The sequence below is a fragment of the Lepidothrix coronata genome, unplaced genomic scaffold (assembly GCF_001604755.1).
Source record: "Lepidothrix coronata isolate B3197 unplaced genomic scaffold, Lepidothrix_coronata-1.0 Scaffold99, whole genome shotgun sequence".
Lineage (NCBI taxonomy): Eukaryota > Metazoa > Chordata > Aves > Passeriformes > Pipridae > Lepidothrix > Lepidothrix coronata.
Window position 1 is genome coordinate 853,816 of NW_016690279.1, and position 15,812 is coordinate 869,627.

At 44.1% G+C, this 15,812-nt stretch overlaps 2 protein-coding genes across 4 annotated transcripts in view; both read right to left on the reverse strand.

Annotated features, from left to right (window-relative positions):
* Positions 1 to 12,869, reverse strand: part of ARHGAP40 (Rho GTPase activating protein 40) — a 38,071-nt gene extending 25,202 nt beyond the window's left edge. Inside the window, exon 1 of the mRNA XM_017822841.1 lies at positions 12,794 to 12,869. The gene's annotated coding sequence lies outside the window, so the exon portion shown is untranslated. The remainder of the gene's footprint in view (positions 1 to 12,793) is intronic.
* A 468-nt stretch (positions 12,870 to 13,337) lies between these two features.
* The window catches only part of ADIG (adipogenin), a 4,478-nt gene continuing 2,003 nt past the window's right edge, over positions 13,338 to 15,812 (reverse strand). For 2 of the 3 annotated variants that reach the window (XM_017822842.1, XM_017822844.1), the window contains exon 3: positions 13,338 to 14,635. In XM_017822842.1, the coding sequence (XP_017678331.1) occupies positions 14,387 to 14,635 (249 nt within the window). In that variant the 3' untranslated portion in view covers positions 13,338 to 14,386. The remainder of the gene's footprint in view (positions 14,636 to 15,812) is intronic. The other variant, XM_017822843.1, reaches the window with a different exon arrangement.

Here is a 15,812-nt window from a genome sequence, read left to right on the forward strand (position 1 = left end):
TGGGAAGGAGGAGTCAAAACAGCCTATTTGCTCTTTAAAATTATACTTCCCTGCAGTGGAAGAACATCAAGAAAAGCATGAAACATCTGTCTGGGGACCTCGGGACAGCAGGAAAAATCTTCAAGTGCTTATTAAAAAAGCAAATTCAGCATTTCTTGCCATAGTTGAGCAGTGAGTAAACCCCAGCTGGATGTAAGACACTGGTGTTGAAAGAGCAAAGCTAACCCATAACGCCCACAGAGGATATTTTGTAAGATCCACATTATTCTTCAAATTCTCATCAACAAGCAAAGCACAAGTGAGTGAAGGGTTAAAGCAATCCAATTCTTTTCAGCCATCCCTGACAGGTTTGTTCTGTCCTTGTTATTCTCTCCATCAAACCTCCTTTCACAGTGTTTCTGCAACTCTCCTTTCTTATTACATTTACTATTCATAATCCCAAAGTTAAGGGGACAAAAAGTGATTTATTTATTTAAGTTTTCCTAATGAAGGTACACAAAGCTTATCCAGCACAAGTAATAATCCCTCTCTGTGCTTCCAATATTCCCAGTAAGGCTGGATCTACAGCTCAGCCTCCTCTGCCTCCAACAGCTTAAAGGGCAGCATCAGCCAATTTAGGGACAATCCCTCATAAAAGGATGCAAAGAGCCCATTTCAACTTTGTTCCTACTAATATGGCTATTTATCCAGTCACTGCTTTAATCCAGTCTCTTTAAACCCCCTTTGCTGCCAAGGGAATGCTGCCTCACTGCCCAATATCAGACACCAGGGCTGAGGAAGGGAAGTTGTTTGGTCTGGGACACTTACAACTCCCCACAGTATGTGAAAATACTCACGGGAATTTCTACCAACCCTCCTCCCTTTTCCTCCTTACCCACAATTCCTGTGAAACTTTATTCCTCCCCTCAAAATTGAAAATTCAGGTTATCCATACAGCTCCCCCTCCATCAACTCCAAACCAAGATAAACTACAGAATGTCCCAGCTTGTGAAGTTCACAGTTATAACCAAAACACATCCACAGGCCACAGGTTTTACAACAGCACAGAATTATACACAGGTACCATATTATCATAAAATGATTTGGAAGGGACCTTGAAGATCATCTCGTTCCACCCCTTGCCATGGGCAGGGACACCTTCCACCAGCCCAGGTTGCTCCAAGCCCCATTCAATCTGGCCTTGGACACTTCCAGGGATGGGGCAGCCACAGCTTCTCTGGGCAACCTGTGCCAGGGCCTCCCCACCCTCACAGCCGAGAATTTCTTCCTAGTATCCAATCAAAAAAGTTTATTCAGCAATGAAGATCTTAGAAACGGGTAGAAAGAGCATCTAAAGAATTCTGATGCTTTTATACGGATACACAGAACAGTTGCTGCAAAGCTACATCAGACGGAAGCACTACCATCACGTGTGACCACGCACACTGCCCAGCATGTGAGACATGGGAGGGCAGAGCAAAGAGGGACAACAAAAGCATCTGTGAAAGGAGATGTGGCTGCTCAAAGCTCTGTTGTTTTTACAAACTTTGGAAAGCATAATTTCTCCCCAGGGACCACCCAGCCTTTCCAAACAGCTCCCCAGCAAATGCACCTTGCCCTGAAACAAGAGGTTAGGTCTCAGACCATTCCTTCTCCTATATACAAAATCACATCTAAGCTTCCAGCACTGCAAGTCAATGTACACCACAGCCCTCAACTACAATTTTTTTTGTCCCTTGGTGATGTTCCTTGTCATTACATTTCTTTTAATAACTTCAGCAGCCAGCTGCTCATCCTTTTTGATGGTTGAATTTGAAGACAGAGGCTCCCAGACACTCATACCAGCTAGCTTCATCCTCACAAGTTTCTAATGCAGTAGTAATAACTCAGCCAGGCTTCTTGCACAACTGAGGCAAATTTAAAGTATCCAAAATGAAGACAGAACTCTTTAAGAGTACATTCAGCTTTGATTACTCACGTAAAGCAGTACACAAGCATTACTGAAACTTTCAGATCTCTGTGGATAATAACAGCTGTGCTCCCATCTACAACCTCTGACGTCTTCACTCCTGCCTGGCCTTCAGTTATTCATGGTATTTGGGAGGAGCAATCAGTAAGTTTATCTCCTAGATTGTGCTTGTGAGAAAAGAGGTGGAAGAATAGAACATGAGGCCAGCTGAGTCTGCTTTTTCAGACAGAGTAAATCACTTTAAATATTCTAACACTGGCTCCAGCATGTTTCATGCTCCAAGACAGTCTTCCTGGCATCATTAGAGATGAGACAAGCTCACTGGGATGAGACTATCTGGATCACAGGAGCTGAATATTACTCAAATATGGAGACAAAGACATACTGATGCTCTCAGCAGCCAATTAGTTCAAATGAATCACGGGTACAGACCCAGCACTGTTACCGTCACCACTTCAGTGCACGAGTTGTTTCTGAAGGTATCTACACTTCCTGCCAAACTGACATGACTTGGCCTGACTTCTTCAGAAACAAAAGGAGGTGAAAAAAACATCCAACATGCTTTTGGACAATCAGGAATTTCAGCAGGCTGGAGACCTGAAGACTAGAGGAACCCTCATCCAGCCTACAGGGAATCCCCAGCCTGAACCTCAGCCAGGGAATCCCCTGCCTCTTCATGGTGCTTAACAGAGAGCCCAGCATCAGTGCCTTCAGGTCAGCTTGAACACAATCCCTATTGCATCACAATGTTTTATGACAACATTACATTTTTTCAAGCATCCCCAAAGTAATTTTTTACCCTGAAAAATTAATGCAAGTGACACACTGCAGTGTGGAGTGGAAAAACCAAAATCCATAACACGTAACTCTTTTTTCCTCCAGTCAGTTTACTTTTAGGGTGTTTGAGATTAGGAAAGGCTAAAAGTAATTTATCCCCCTCAATCCCACCACATAACAAGAAAATCCTCACATAGTGTTACCTATCCATCACATGGACCCATCAAGATTAAGAGATTATTACAGTTTCTGGAGCCACTGAGGCGCTGAGATTATCCAAGTCCCAGCTTGTTCCCAGTCTGGCAGAGAGCAGAGCCCAGGCTGTGGCCTGGGGCACAGTGCTAAGCTGCCATCAGGTCTGGGTAAGGCAGCAGCTCCCAGCAGTCAGCCCTACAACAGGTTTGGCTCTGGTATGCCCTAAGGTGGGAGAGCAAACCAGCACCTCTAAGCAAAACAGCTGTCAAGAAACAGCCACAGCAACACTCAGACCCTAAAAAGTGCTTCCACTCATGACACTACTGCACAAGACAAGACCTAATTTGTCATCCTACTGGAAGAGATACAGACATGCCCGTGGGAGCTGGAGTATCAATCCAGTGCAAGCAGAGGAATAAAGCATCACCTGCCCAATGGCCCAGCATCACCCCCTCGACCCTTCTTGCTCTATCCACATTTGGGTGGCTCAGCCCCAACAATGAACAGTCAGACCTTGCTTACTGTCAAACCCATCCTGTCTGCAGACACAGCTGTATGTCAGAGCACACGGTCTGCTTCACTGCATCCAAAAGTTGTAACAGAGGATCGGGACTTCAGGCAGCAGACAAACAGCAACAAGTATTTCCTAAAATGAGATTAATAGCCATCTGCATATAAGCAATCTCTCAGTTAAGAATATGGAAAACAACACTGGGCAAAGGGCATATCCGGGGGGACACAACGCTGTAGCACAGTGGGATTGGTCAGTTGGCAAAAGATAGAGCCATTTCAGCACGTCACCATCAGAAGCAGTAGTTGTAAGCAGAGATCTCCACCAGACAGCATGGTGGAGATCTCCACATGGGCCAGCGGTTGGGTACACAACTGCCTCCAGTTGCCTACCCTGTTTGACAATGTCATGTCTTGGGGGAATGAAGGAGGAGGGGAAAAAAAAAGTCAAACACACTTTAGACACAGATGTATATTCAGATAGGTGAACTGCAAAGATGCTTAAACCTAATTACTACTGTAAATGTAATTTAAATCACCCAAAACATTTCCACTGCTCAAGGAAGAGCTGTAACAATGGGAGGAAGCACTAAGACACAGCAGCTATTCTTAACACGCAAAACCACTTATTCTGATGAATAATCAAGATTTACTTGTTAATTTAAATTTAATGTGCTTCAGCCTCCTGGGCATTTAAGACTGTATAAAATTAGAAGTCTTAGCAGGTTTCAGAGGATGATCTCATTTACCTCCCTGTTCAAACATGTATTTGACATCACAGGGTGCTGTGCCTTGCAAGAGTTGTATCTTTCCTGCTGAATGCTAAAGGCAGAAAGAAGTGACAGGCACCAGATTAATGACCAGCAAGCTGCTTGTTCACTTCCTTCAAACACAGGGAACTATTATCCCTGCAGGCAGCCAACAGTGCCACACATAGAAGAGAGGCAGGTGGGGAGGAAGGACCAGTGAGTTCCCTCTCAGCTGCAATGAGTAACCAGCACCTCGTGCCAGTAGAGCACACACTGGACTGGAGTACACGCTGCAGAGCTCACCCCGACACCACCTCCATGGAGCACTTTGCACCTCCCTAATTCCGTGGAAAAAGTTTTTGCAAAAACTCCAATTTCCACACTCACATCCCAGCTCATTTCACAAGCCTCATTTTGATTTTTGCAAGTTGGATTTTCTGTTTCTTTCTGGGAAATGGATGGGGCAACAGAGCTATGAATAGGAAGAGTGTCAGAAATGGACTATATTACTCTGGTGCCCCAGTTCCCAGCCCAAAGATGTGATGGATTAAGTTGTCATCTTGTTTATTTCCTGCACCATAATCACAGCAGCAGGATAGGCTCCATGGGCTGAACTCACCATGAGTCAGTCTGTTTTTGGGCATCCCACAGGAGTTACTGCCCGAAGAATGCCAAACATCCACTCCTGAGAGAGGAGATCATGCACATGGCATGGCCCCACAATCAGTGCAGGGCAAATGGTTCAGAGCTACCAAGCTTATGAGACAACTCAACAATACCTACTGATAGCTTGGCTCAGATAAGCTGGAGTTTTAGCAGGGATGGTAAGACAATGGGAGGAGAAAAGTAGGAGTGACCTGATCATAGCTGCAGAATTAAGCTATTTATTAAGATTAAAATTAAACACCTAAAGACCAGAGCACAGTCTAAGCATAAATGCAGTTTTCAAAGCAATGTCTCATTTAGGAGAGGTTTTGTTTCCTTAACAGATTTTAGTATCTTATAGTTTTAAAAATCCCCCCATAAGTTTTTGTATTGGGTCAGACTACCTGAAGCTACTCCAGAGATTTGTCTGGAACCCCCTCTGTGTGGTTGAAACTTGTCTTGTTGAATGACTACAATAAAAGCTAAATCCACTAACCTAAATACTCAAAATTCAAGTTTTGGAAAAATATAATTACCAAATAGGTTCCCACACATTGTCCTTACACACAAAGACACAGGGCACGTACTTGGGAATGAAATGCCACTGTGCTTATTTGTGGGTAGAAGTTCCATCACCCTCAGAGCACGCAAGAGAAGGATACCCCTCTCCAAGAGAGCAGCATTTTTACAGATCCTGATTGCTCAATCAGCAAAAATAAAAAGAAGATTTAATACAGTCAAGTAGTAGAAGCTCTCATTTAGCAGCCAGGCAATTGTAAGTGCCAATTATTCCACTTGTAAGCAACAGTTTTGTTTTACTCCAAAGTGCCATCACTTATCCTAACAGGCTTCTGTTCTACTTTGTCATCTCTTCTGCAGTGAGAGGTCCACCAGGAGGAATCCAAACTTCTCTGTGTGCAGACAGATTACAAGTGGCCTGTAATTTATATTTATGGGCATTCTCCTCATTTGCCCTTGAGAAGAGAGCAGGGACAGAAACAGAGCTGGGTTGCTGCTTTAAAGGCTCAGAAGTGCAAAAAAAAGTCAGCTGTGACTATTTTTGCTATGCTGGCACCCAGCTCTGAAGTCACCACACAGAGCTTTTTTTGTACTGGTTTCATCTACAAATGATGCAACAGCTGGAACAAAAGTGGTTGAGATGCTGAACCTGATTACACAATACAGCTCATGGCTCTCACAGACCTGTTAGTAGTCTGGAGTCTGTTAATTCATTAGGAGAGGGCTTGTTTTTCCAAAATATTAATGACAAAGTTTAATTACACGAGTCTTCATGAAAAGCAGGACTGGAAGACGTCAGGCACGATCTAGCTTGGGGGCCAATGAGGAGATGGAAGGGATTGCTACAGATTTTCCCGAACAGCTCTGTAGTGCAGGATTTACAGGAAGAACATGAGGCAGGTGAGGTTAGTGGTGCAAGATCATCTGAAAGCTCAGTCAGGGATTAGAGTAGTGTCCATAAATCCCTACATGCTGTTTAGTCTTTAAAAAAAAAAAAATCCACTGCTCTAACTGGAGGGCTAAAGAGAAGGTCAAACACATGCAATCTTGGGTATCAACGCCAAGTGATGTTGCGAGACAGATTTTTATTCTTCAGCTCACACCTGATGTGCAAGGTCAGAGTAGTTCAGGGCTGGTGCAAAGGCCAAAAGAAGACATCACACAGATTATCCAATTAATAAGAACTGTTGAATCCAACAAGTGAAAGAACAGGAATTCAATTCAGACTTGCAGGTGAGCTGAAAACCACAAAGAATTCATCAAAGTAAACCAAGACATACACATAAACAGATGAACTACAGCAGCTGTGTTTTACCTCACAGCTCTTACAACACAACTGACATTCAGGACTATATGTTTTAACCAGGCTGGTCTGTGCAGCCAAGCTTTTGTACAATGGCCATTTTCTGACATGGACATCACTTGGCTGTGGCTGCTGACTCAACTCCTGCTCAGGTTTTGGCCCAAAAATGCCGATACAGCTCGGCCTGACCTACTCTGGCAGCATCACCACTGGACTAAAGCAAAAGCTGCAGATACACAGGAGGGGAGAAGGTGAGACCTGCTTTCCCTGTAGCTGTGCAAAATCAACTGTCGAGCAGTTTCTGATAAGACTGAAACTTTTCAGAATTAACTGAAACAACCCACAGGAATGGTAGAAATCAAACTTTCACAATGCAACCTGTAAGTACATCACCTTACCCAAAAAGCTTTCAAGCTGAACTATCAGCATCTGCACTGTTGAGGCTCCCAGGCTTTCCACTGTGATGCTTGCACCATGATGGAAGAGGAAGGATGAGCGTTCTCACCATCAGCTGGGAAACTGGCTTTCTCATAAGCGCGGGAGTTAGGGAGTTTGTGAATTAACCAATTAATTAGAAAATTAACAAGTTCCACCATCCCACTGAGAAGGGACTGAGCCCTTGTTTGAATTTTTTACCTCATGAGCCCACGTAATAAAGTTGGCTTCACAGTGTACATCCTCCTGGAACTGTGAGAGATCCAAATGAACCAGGACACCTGACTCAATACTACTGTCAGAAAACGTACTCATATGGGGTTAAATGATATTCATAGATCCCCAGCCAGCAACTAAGAGGCAGCTTCTTGACCTTTACAAAGGTCAAGATTTTTTTGCCATCTGCTTTGCTAGCTATGAGGTGATGCTAATCCATTACAGAACTGCACAGACCACACAAGCAGAATTCACAGGAATGCCTTAAAGAAGCAATTCCTTGGTCCTACTTATTGATTTGCTCCCCTGGCTCTTTTTTTCTTCCAGCTAACACATTATTGCAGCTGGAAAAAGCCTTGCAAAAAGCCACTCTCCAAAAAGCTTATTCCACCACAAGGGCTGGTATTTTGTAAAGCCTTGAGTTCTCCCAATGGACCTGGCAGCTCTGCGCTTGTTCCAAACTCTTCCTGGCCTGCAAACATCCGGAAGCCTCACGCCTGTTTCACGCTGGCCAAGGCAGTGTAGGAAGCACAGAGTGAATGAACTCAAACTCTTGGAGGAGGGATATTGTTAGAAGGGCTGCTCCCAGGAGGTGTCCTTCCTCTCCCATTAGTCAAAGGAAATACTGCAGCTAAATACAGCTATTACCTTTGTCTGCTTTTACCCTTCTTATGCACGAGCTGGAGGGAGGCCAAGATTCTGAAATATTTGACCAAAACAAGGGTATCAGAGATCAGCTGCAGGGATGTATATATTGCAGCCTCATATCCCCCTTCCGCTGTGAGCCACGCAGGGATTTCCTTCCACTGTGCCAGCCCTGCTGTTTTCAAACGGCGACATTGTCCAAGCTTTACCTTGGCTGAGAAAAACAACTTTCATCAGCAAAGCTGTATTTACTTGTTGCCTAAAGAGGATATCCTTCCAGTTCCATTATATATTGCTCACCTGCTATGGACTTTGCAAAAATTCCAGGCTCCTGTTCACTCAAGGGCTTACACACACTCTCAAGGCAAGAGATTCCGCTTTTATTTTGTGTGTTGGAAAATCAGCAATGAGACTCTTCAAAAAGATGAGTACAGAGACAAGGGAGTGAAGAGCACTCAGGATTTGTGCCATTCCACTGTTTCTTAGTTACAGTGATACATCTCCCACGCTTCTCTAGGTGACCCAGGCAGGAATAACTGAGAAATATAAAATTTGGTCAGCAGCCTCCTGTCACAGCTTCATCCATGCACAGGCTGCCCAGTATGTTACTGCTGAACCACCAGTGTATAATGGTTGAGCAGGCTTGGACCTCCTTGGCAGTGCCTTCCCTGTAGTGTATGTTGTGTTAGTACCTACTTCCACTTCCTAATGGAGTCCATCATCTCAGAAGGAACCTTCTCTAAAAGAACAAAACAGGGCAAAGGGATAAGTACATCAGTGCCACAAAACCAACAACAATTCACACAGCAGAAGCTTTCTTGGGTCTCAGCCAGTCTGTTTGCTGAAACACTGAGGTCTCAACCACATGTTGCATTCAGTCACTTCCTATGCTCAGGCTCCACGATATGATGGGAGTGTGTATGTTCACAAGGACGTCTCACACACCATAAGCCACAACATTCAATTCAAGTAGCCAGAGACACTGCAGGTTAACACAGATAGACAAAATTCCATAATTTAAAAAAACTAAACAACCCTTGAACAATTAGTGAATTAATAATTGGCTTGCCAGACATTATGCAGGAAGATTCGAGGGTCCTGAAACTTCTCCCTCTAAAAATTTAAAAGAATATGAAAAAAATACCAGAATTACCAGAATATTGTTTATTTTAAAAGGTCCCCAGTGAGGGTTGCCCTATTATTTTTTTGTAGGACAACAGCAAAGTTCTTTTCATACACAGCTAGCGCAGAGGATTTAGTGGGAAAGATCCTCATTTTTACATTTTAATAGCTTACCAGCCCAGGCACTAGCAGCCCTGGGGCTGATGGAATAAGCTATGCAGATGGAAACAATTATTTAGGAGGGGAAGGACTCCTGCATGCATGGAGAAACATCTCACTAAAACTGAAGCCTCCCACCAACACATTCCAGACTCTTGGAGTAATCTACTTTGGGGAATATGCTTTAAATTACATCAGCTTTTGTATTTCTTTCTCCAATTTTAATTGCAATCCCAAAACATACTCCCCTGCAAACTGACCCATCACTCTTACCAAACAGCAACAAATACCAGAAAATATTATGAACATCTGAACTTAAAACAGTTTAGAGACCCAACTTTTCAAGCAACAAGTTCTGACTTCAGACAAGCTTTTCACTACGCAACACACCTGGAAGAACTTACTCACAGATTAGCAGTGTTGTTGTGGATGACTTACACCTAAAGTCCATAGCATAAAATCATGAATAAATCACACGCACCATATTTGATATGTAGTATATCAAATTAAAATGCCTTATGGTTCAAAATTGTGTGTCTTAGAAAGGAGCAGAATTTCAGAAAGCACTATTTGATTAGAAATATCTAATTAAGGATAGCCCTTTCAAGCCAGCTACATAAAGAAATTTTTCTCCTGCAACATATTATATGAAACAAACTCCAGCAGGTTTCAATTAAGCCTCATTGCCATATGGATTTTGCATCTGCAGCAGGAAGGCTCAAACACCATGTCACAACTAAGATATTTTTATGTCTCCAACTGAAAGCACTTAAACTGCTTGGAATAGAAGCATGTGGGTCATAACATCCCCAATAAAACAAAGCTTTTGCTGAGCCTAAAAGACACATGAAGCTAGAATATACCATATTCTTGGTCACACATTGTAGTTACTAACTTTTAAAGGATATAAAAAGCTAAGTGTGTAGAGCATGTATACTTCAGTGCCCTCCTTACCCAGAAAAACAGAAGACCCCAGTGCAAGTCACACAGTGATTTTTAAGGAGATGCTAAAGGAGTAGGGCATCTTTTTCTCCCTGCAGACCCTGAAGGGCACTGCTCCCTGAGCAGTTTACATGTGCCAACACAAGCACATTTGAAGGGCTCCTCAGGTTACCACCTCAGCCAACCTCCTGCTTAAAGCAGGATCAAACACCAACTAGGCCAGGATTCTGAGGGCTTTGACCAGTTGGGTCTTATGAAGGGCTGAGGTGCCATCACCTCTGTGGGTCCCCATTTTAACACTCCCCTGTACTCCCATGGAGTGGTATTTTCCTCAAGGCAAGCTGGATACTCACCCACTTCAATATATAAAGCTTTGACAAGTAACAACCCTCTATCCAACTAATGAAAGATGCTATGAACTGGAAAACAACAGTTATGGGGTTTTCCCTTCACTATTAAAAACATTCTCAAAAAATACGTCTTGATTAACCCAAGAGCTCTACTGCTGCTGCTGTGCCCTCCTGGGGCACAACGGACCTTGAGCCAAACCGTCAGTGTTATTTTTCTTCACACAGTTTGGACCCAAGAACCCCAATTCCTCTTTACTGAAAACAGATGTCAGCCAAGTTAAATCATCCCATGACTCCTCCAGCAGAAGGATGTAAACAGCCACAGCTCACCCAGCTGTTACTCAGAGAGGCCCTGCTGACAAGTCAGGGATCCCAGCATGCTTCAAGACCTTCAAAATACTTTGACATACTGATTTGTGTTTATCACTTAAATCCATCAAAACACATTAGGTCACTTGAGTTTGCACTAGATTAGAGTTTGAGTCTTCTATCAACTTCCTTCAGGATTTTGAGCTCAGAGGAGAAAGAAACTATTATCTACGTTTTTATACATACAATGCTTCCCAACAGAGTCTTAATGGTTAATAAACCCCACCCCTGCACCATGCCTGCAAAGTAAGTGCTTTACAAATAAGAAGGGGGGGGGGAGGGGGGAAGAGAGATTTAGTGATGTGCAAAAGGTCATAAGACACCTATGTGTACCATACGCCTACCATGTGCAGCACACAGAAATGCAGGCTTCCACCTCCCAGGAGCCTTAACCTCAGCCAAAAGGAACTACCAAACTACAGCTCTCACTAATGCTGTGCTCCAAAGTGTTCAATTCAGGGTTTTGTATCCAACGTTTTCAGCTAAGAAAACTACCTACTTGCAACAGTATGGAAGGACCCTGGGGCAGAAGCTGTGGGATGTGTATGAGAAATGATGCTTTGCATCAGGTGAACAAGAGACCTTCAGGTGAATTAAATCCAAAACTATTTGCAATCATTGTAAACAACCACACTGGCAGGAGCTCTACTACAACATCTGAGGCTGTAAGCTCTCTTGCTGATGCCCAGGAAATAGCTTTTGCACGCACAGCAAAGGGAAATTAAAGCACGAACTCACTGATGTTATTCAAACACTTGCAGACTACAAAGGCAGCTGGGAGGTCATGCTACAGTCATGCTGTGACTCCAAATGCTCAGCAAAGATAGGCACAGGGAAAGGCATTACAGCCAGATTCAGGGAAAGGAAATTTTTTAACAAAGGTGGATCACAACACAGTCTCCAGGGTTCAAACAGAGACCCCTCAACTGTAGGTCTGCATCCATTCTCCAGGCCAGGTTCACACGTCACCAATCTCTTGCAAGAAGCACAGACCCGCAGCAGAGCCAAAATGTCCTTTCCATACAACTTCTAGCCAAATCCTCAAACAAAATTTTATTCTTAACAGCCAAATATTTATTTGTGCATTATTTCTCATAGCTCAGAGACAGGAAAACCAGGTAGAAATTACTAGTGCCATCAGCATAGCTGTGGTACTGGGCAGCTCACAGGAACCAGAAGCCCTCAAATTAAGTTCCTCAAGCAGGTTTTGCAAGCTGGCACCAACTTCCCTGCTATTACAGTGACACTACCAGTGACAGCCAGCTCAGCCAAGCTAAAGCTATTCCGAGTGTATTTACACTGACTAAAAACTACACAGAGCATATACTCTGCTACTCCTGGGCTTTAGAACATCGCCATGTAATTCAAGAAGCAATATTCTCCTAGACCTTTGGGTTATTTATTTACTCACCTTAGTTCATCTACTTCTTTGCAGTGATGATCCCACTATAACGTTTTTAATTTAAATTACGGCAACTGCCTCGAGATAACAAGGTGTCATTTTGAACTGAGTGTGTCCAACATACTCAAATAGCCTAAACAAGCGAAATCCAATAGAGATAGGAGGTATCCCCAGGGATTTAGCTGCAAGACTGGAGGCATCCCCAGTGATGCAGCTGCAAGATTAAGCCTTTCCTGCCAACACTTTTTTTAAGTGCACATAAACTAGGGAGAAAATGAAAAGAGAAAAACCTTGAGACTACCAGAAAACGTTCTCCTCGCTGGCTCAATGAGGACAGCCTTGAGGTGTCAGAAGGGGGACTAGAGCTGAGACAATAACCCCATTCCCCAGCAGGGCAGAAGCCAAATTCTGCAGGAAAAGCGACAACTCAGCACCTAAAGCGCTAGAAATCCCGCAGCTCCGGGGCACGGCCGGAGCCCCCCCAACATCCACCACGCACCAGCCTACCTGTAGGGGTCAGCGCTGCGGACAAGGGCGGCCGGAGAACTAGAGGAGGAGAGAGCAAGGGGCTCTCCCGACCTCAGTACCGCTGCCCTGGAGCCGCCCAGGGATGGGCGGGGAGCTCAGCAAAGGCGAGACCAAGCAAGGAGACCCTTCCCTTCCCTCCGCCCCGACCACTGGGAGGGCTCCGGGAGGGCGGGCCAGGGGCGGGCCCCACCCGGAGCCGCTGCCCGAACTCGCCCCGAGGCGCCTCCGCAACCAGGGGCATCTGCGCCCGGTCCCGCAGCATCCGCAGGGAGCACCCCCCTCGGCCGGCTCGGCGTTGGCAGAAGGGGCAGTAAATGGGGAAACCCCACGGGAGAAGATCCTCAAACCCCCTCCGGGAAGAGTGGGATGTCCTTGGCAAAAGGCTTTTCTTTTTGTGTGTATTTTTTGTTTGTTGGTTGGTTGGTTTGGTTGGTTTGGTTGGTTTTTTTTGGGAGGGGTTGGGGTTTTTTGGGGTTTGTTTTGGTTTTTTTTTTTCCAAATAAAGGAGCTGCGAAAATAAAGATGTGGGCAAACAGTTTTTATTTAAGAGCATACAGCTTTGGGCAAACATTTGGACACTTCAGGGGATGGGGAGGGAAAGGCAAATACGGACAGGAGAGGTTTCATGGTTACTAGGGGCTGGTGTTACACAGCGTTCCCATGCAAGGCTCTGCAGGCACATGGCCTGCACGTGGGGAGCAGAGACAAACGTTTTTCACAATTGGCTCTGTGCTCTTTGGGATGTGACTTCCTGATTCAGGTCCTTTTTAAATAAAAAAAAAAATAGTGTGTTGAATGTGTGCATCGATGCCAGGAGCACACAGCTGTTCTGATCACAGCCCAACACCTGGATAAACCTTTAGGCCACAAAATGATGGCTCGTCACAGTCCTACCACCCTCCTTGTGGCTCCAACAACTGGTGAAATCAAGCTGCTGGTGAGTGCCTCTTTAGGCTGTAATCTAACCTTCCATCAGCCTGCCAGCTGTGCCAAAAAGCAGAGCCTGCATGGAAATGAGGGACATGCATGCTCGGGATCTGCTGAGGGCTTAATTATTTCTTATTAATTGGAGGTAGGCTTGCTTAATTTATTAGACCTGAGTCTTGAAAAGTTGTTTCCTACTTTGCAAACTGACAAGTTGAAGATCAGAAGAGTGCTAATTGGACTATAAGTATAATAATCCTTGGGCTGTACTGCATTTAAGTCCCAGTAAGAGCCACTACAGAGAAAGATTGCCTTGATCTTTTTTGTTTGAAACCAAAGATTAGTAGTGTGAGCAGAGAGTATCACTGGTGCAGTTCTTGGTCCTTAAAAAAAGGGACTCATTCCTTTGAAGTGGAAGGGGAGCAGAATACATATCCAGATGGTGGACAAGAAACTGGCTGCTGTCATTTATTTCATATTTAGCCTCTTAGTACTCTGAAAGTAGTTGTTGTGACCTCAGTGAGTGCTGACTTAGTCTTGAGTGGGTTTCCTTCTCAGAGAATTCCTCTCCCTCTGTCATGCTGCAGTTGCTCTCACTGACGCCAAGCAGGATGGATGCTAAAAACCATGAGACCATCTGCTTTATTTTTACCCTCTGGTGGTTCTCTGAGCTTTGCTCAGCTCCAGTTTCCTCCCCAAGACTGAAGCCAACAGTCCTCTGCTCTCCAGCCTCAGGGAGTCCAGGATTTTCACAGCTTTTTCATACAGCAAAGCAAACAGCTGAGCCATGTAGGTAATCAGATAGGATGGCAGCAGTAGAATCCTCAGGACATTAAAGATCTGGAGCAACAGGCAGACAAAGTTCCAGGTGAGAGAAGAAAACATGGTGCACAACAGCTGATGAAGAAAAGGAAGAACTGAATTATTATGGCAATGATGTTTTCAGAAGAGGTTCTATTTTCAGTGGAATAGACATAATTTTGAAATCACAAGTGCTTGTTCCCTTCCCTCATCCACCCTGCACAACCTGCAAGCCTTTTAGCATGGTATTATGCCCCACAAGAGACCAGTTCAAGCTGCTGTGTTCAAGTCAATGCTTGTACATGTGAAGAGCTCTAGGAGAATCAAATGGTACCTTAGACAAGTCCAAGCTCATTCTTAGCATTGTTAGCCTTTGAAAAATTAACTAAAAGGAAATTAAAAAAAAATCGTTACTACACTGACTTGGTACGGCCTTGGTGGTGTTAATAATGTTAAAAATGCTTTCACTTAGGGTGTTGTTGATTCCATGCTAAAGCTCAGCATCAGGGTGTGTTAGTCAAACAACTGCAGCAGTTTAAGGTGATTCCAGTCCTTAGCTAATCTAGCCTAAGCAAGGTTACCACTCCAGCAAAACTAGTGGAAGGAAACACGAGTGAGTACCTCAGTTGCTGCAATTCAAAAATCCCGGCAATGTAACTGAACAGACAGGACTGTGTATAGTGAGCGTGGAGCCACAGAGCAGCTTTCCCTTGTGAGCCCCTTCTACAAAGGAACAGACAGTCAGGGCACAGGGAAAGAGAAGACACACAAGACATCAAGCTCCTCCACTGTGTCAAATATATCTTTTGGGATTTGTGTAAAGCCTAAGAAGATTTGGACTGTTGTGTTTGCAAAGAGATTTCTCACTTCAGCTCTTATTGAGCAAGTGAAATACATCCTATTTTTAGTCACATACTCCACTGTGAGAAATCTGAAGCAGCTTTTAAAAATACATAATATCAGCCATAAATACCACAAGAGTTTCTACGCACATTTGAGCTAAACTTCTTATCTTAGAGAAATAAGTAGCATTTTTTTGCTGTTTTAAATGCAGTTCTCAAGGACTTTTAAACTGTGCATACATACCTTGAAATAGATATACACGCACATATTCATGATAGTAATTCTGCACAATTTTGTGTTACCTTTACCTTGTCTCCATCAGGAGCCACTCCAAGTGGGGAAGACAGAATATAGAACCTCCTGTTAGTCATTAAGCAGACATAAACCAATCTTGCAGCTTTTTCTTACCCAAGAGACCGAGGAGTCAGGC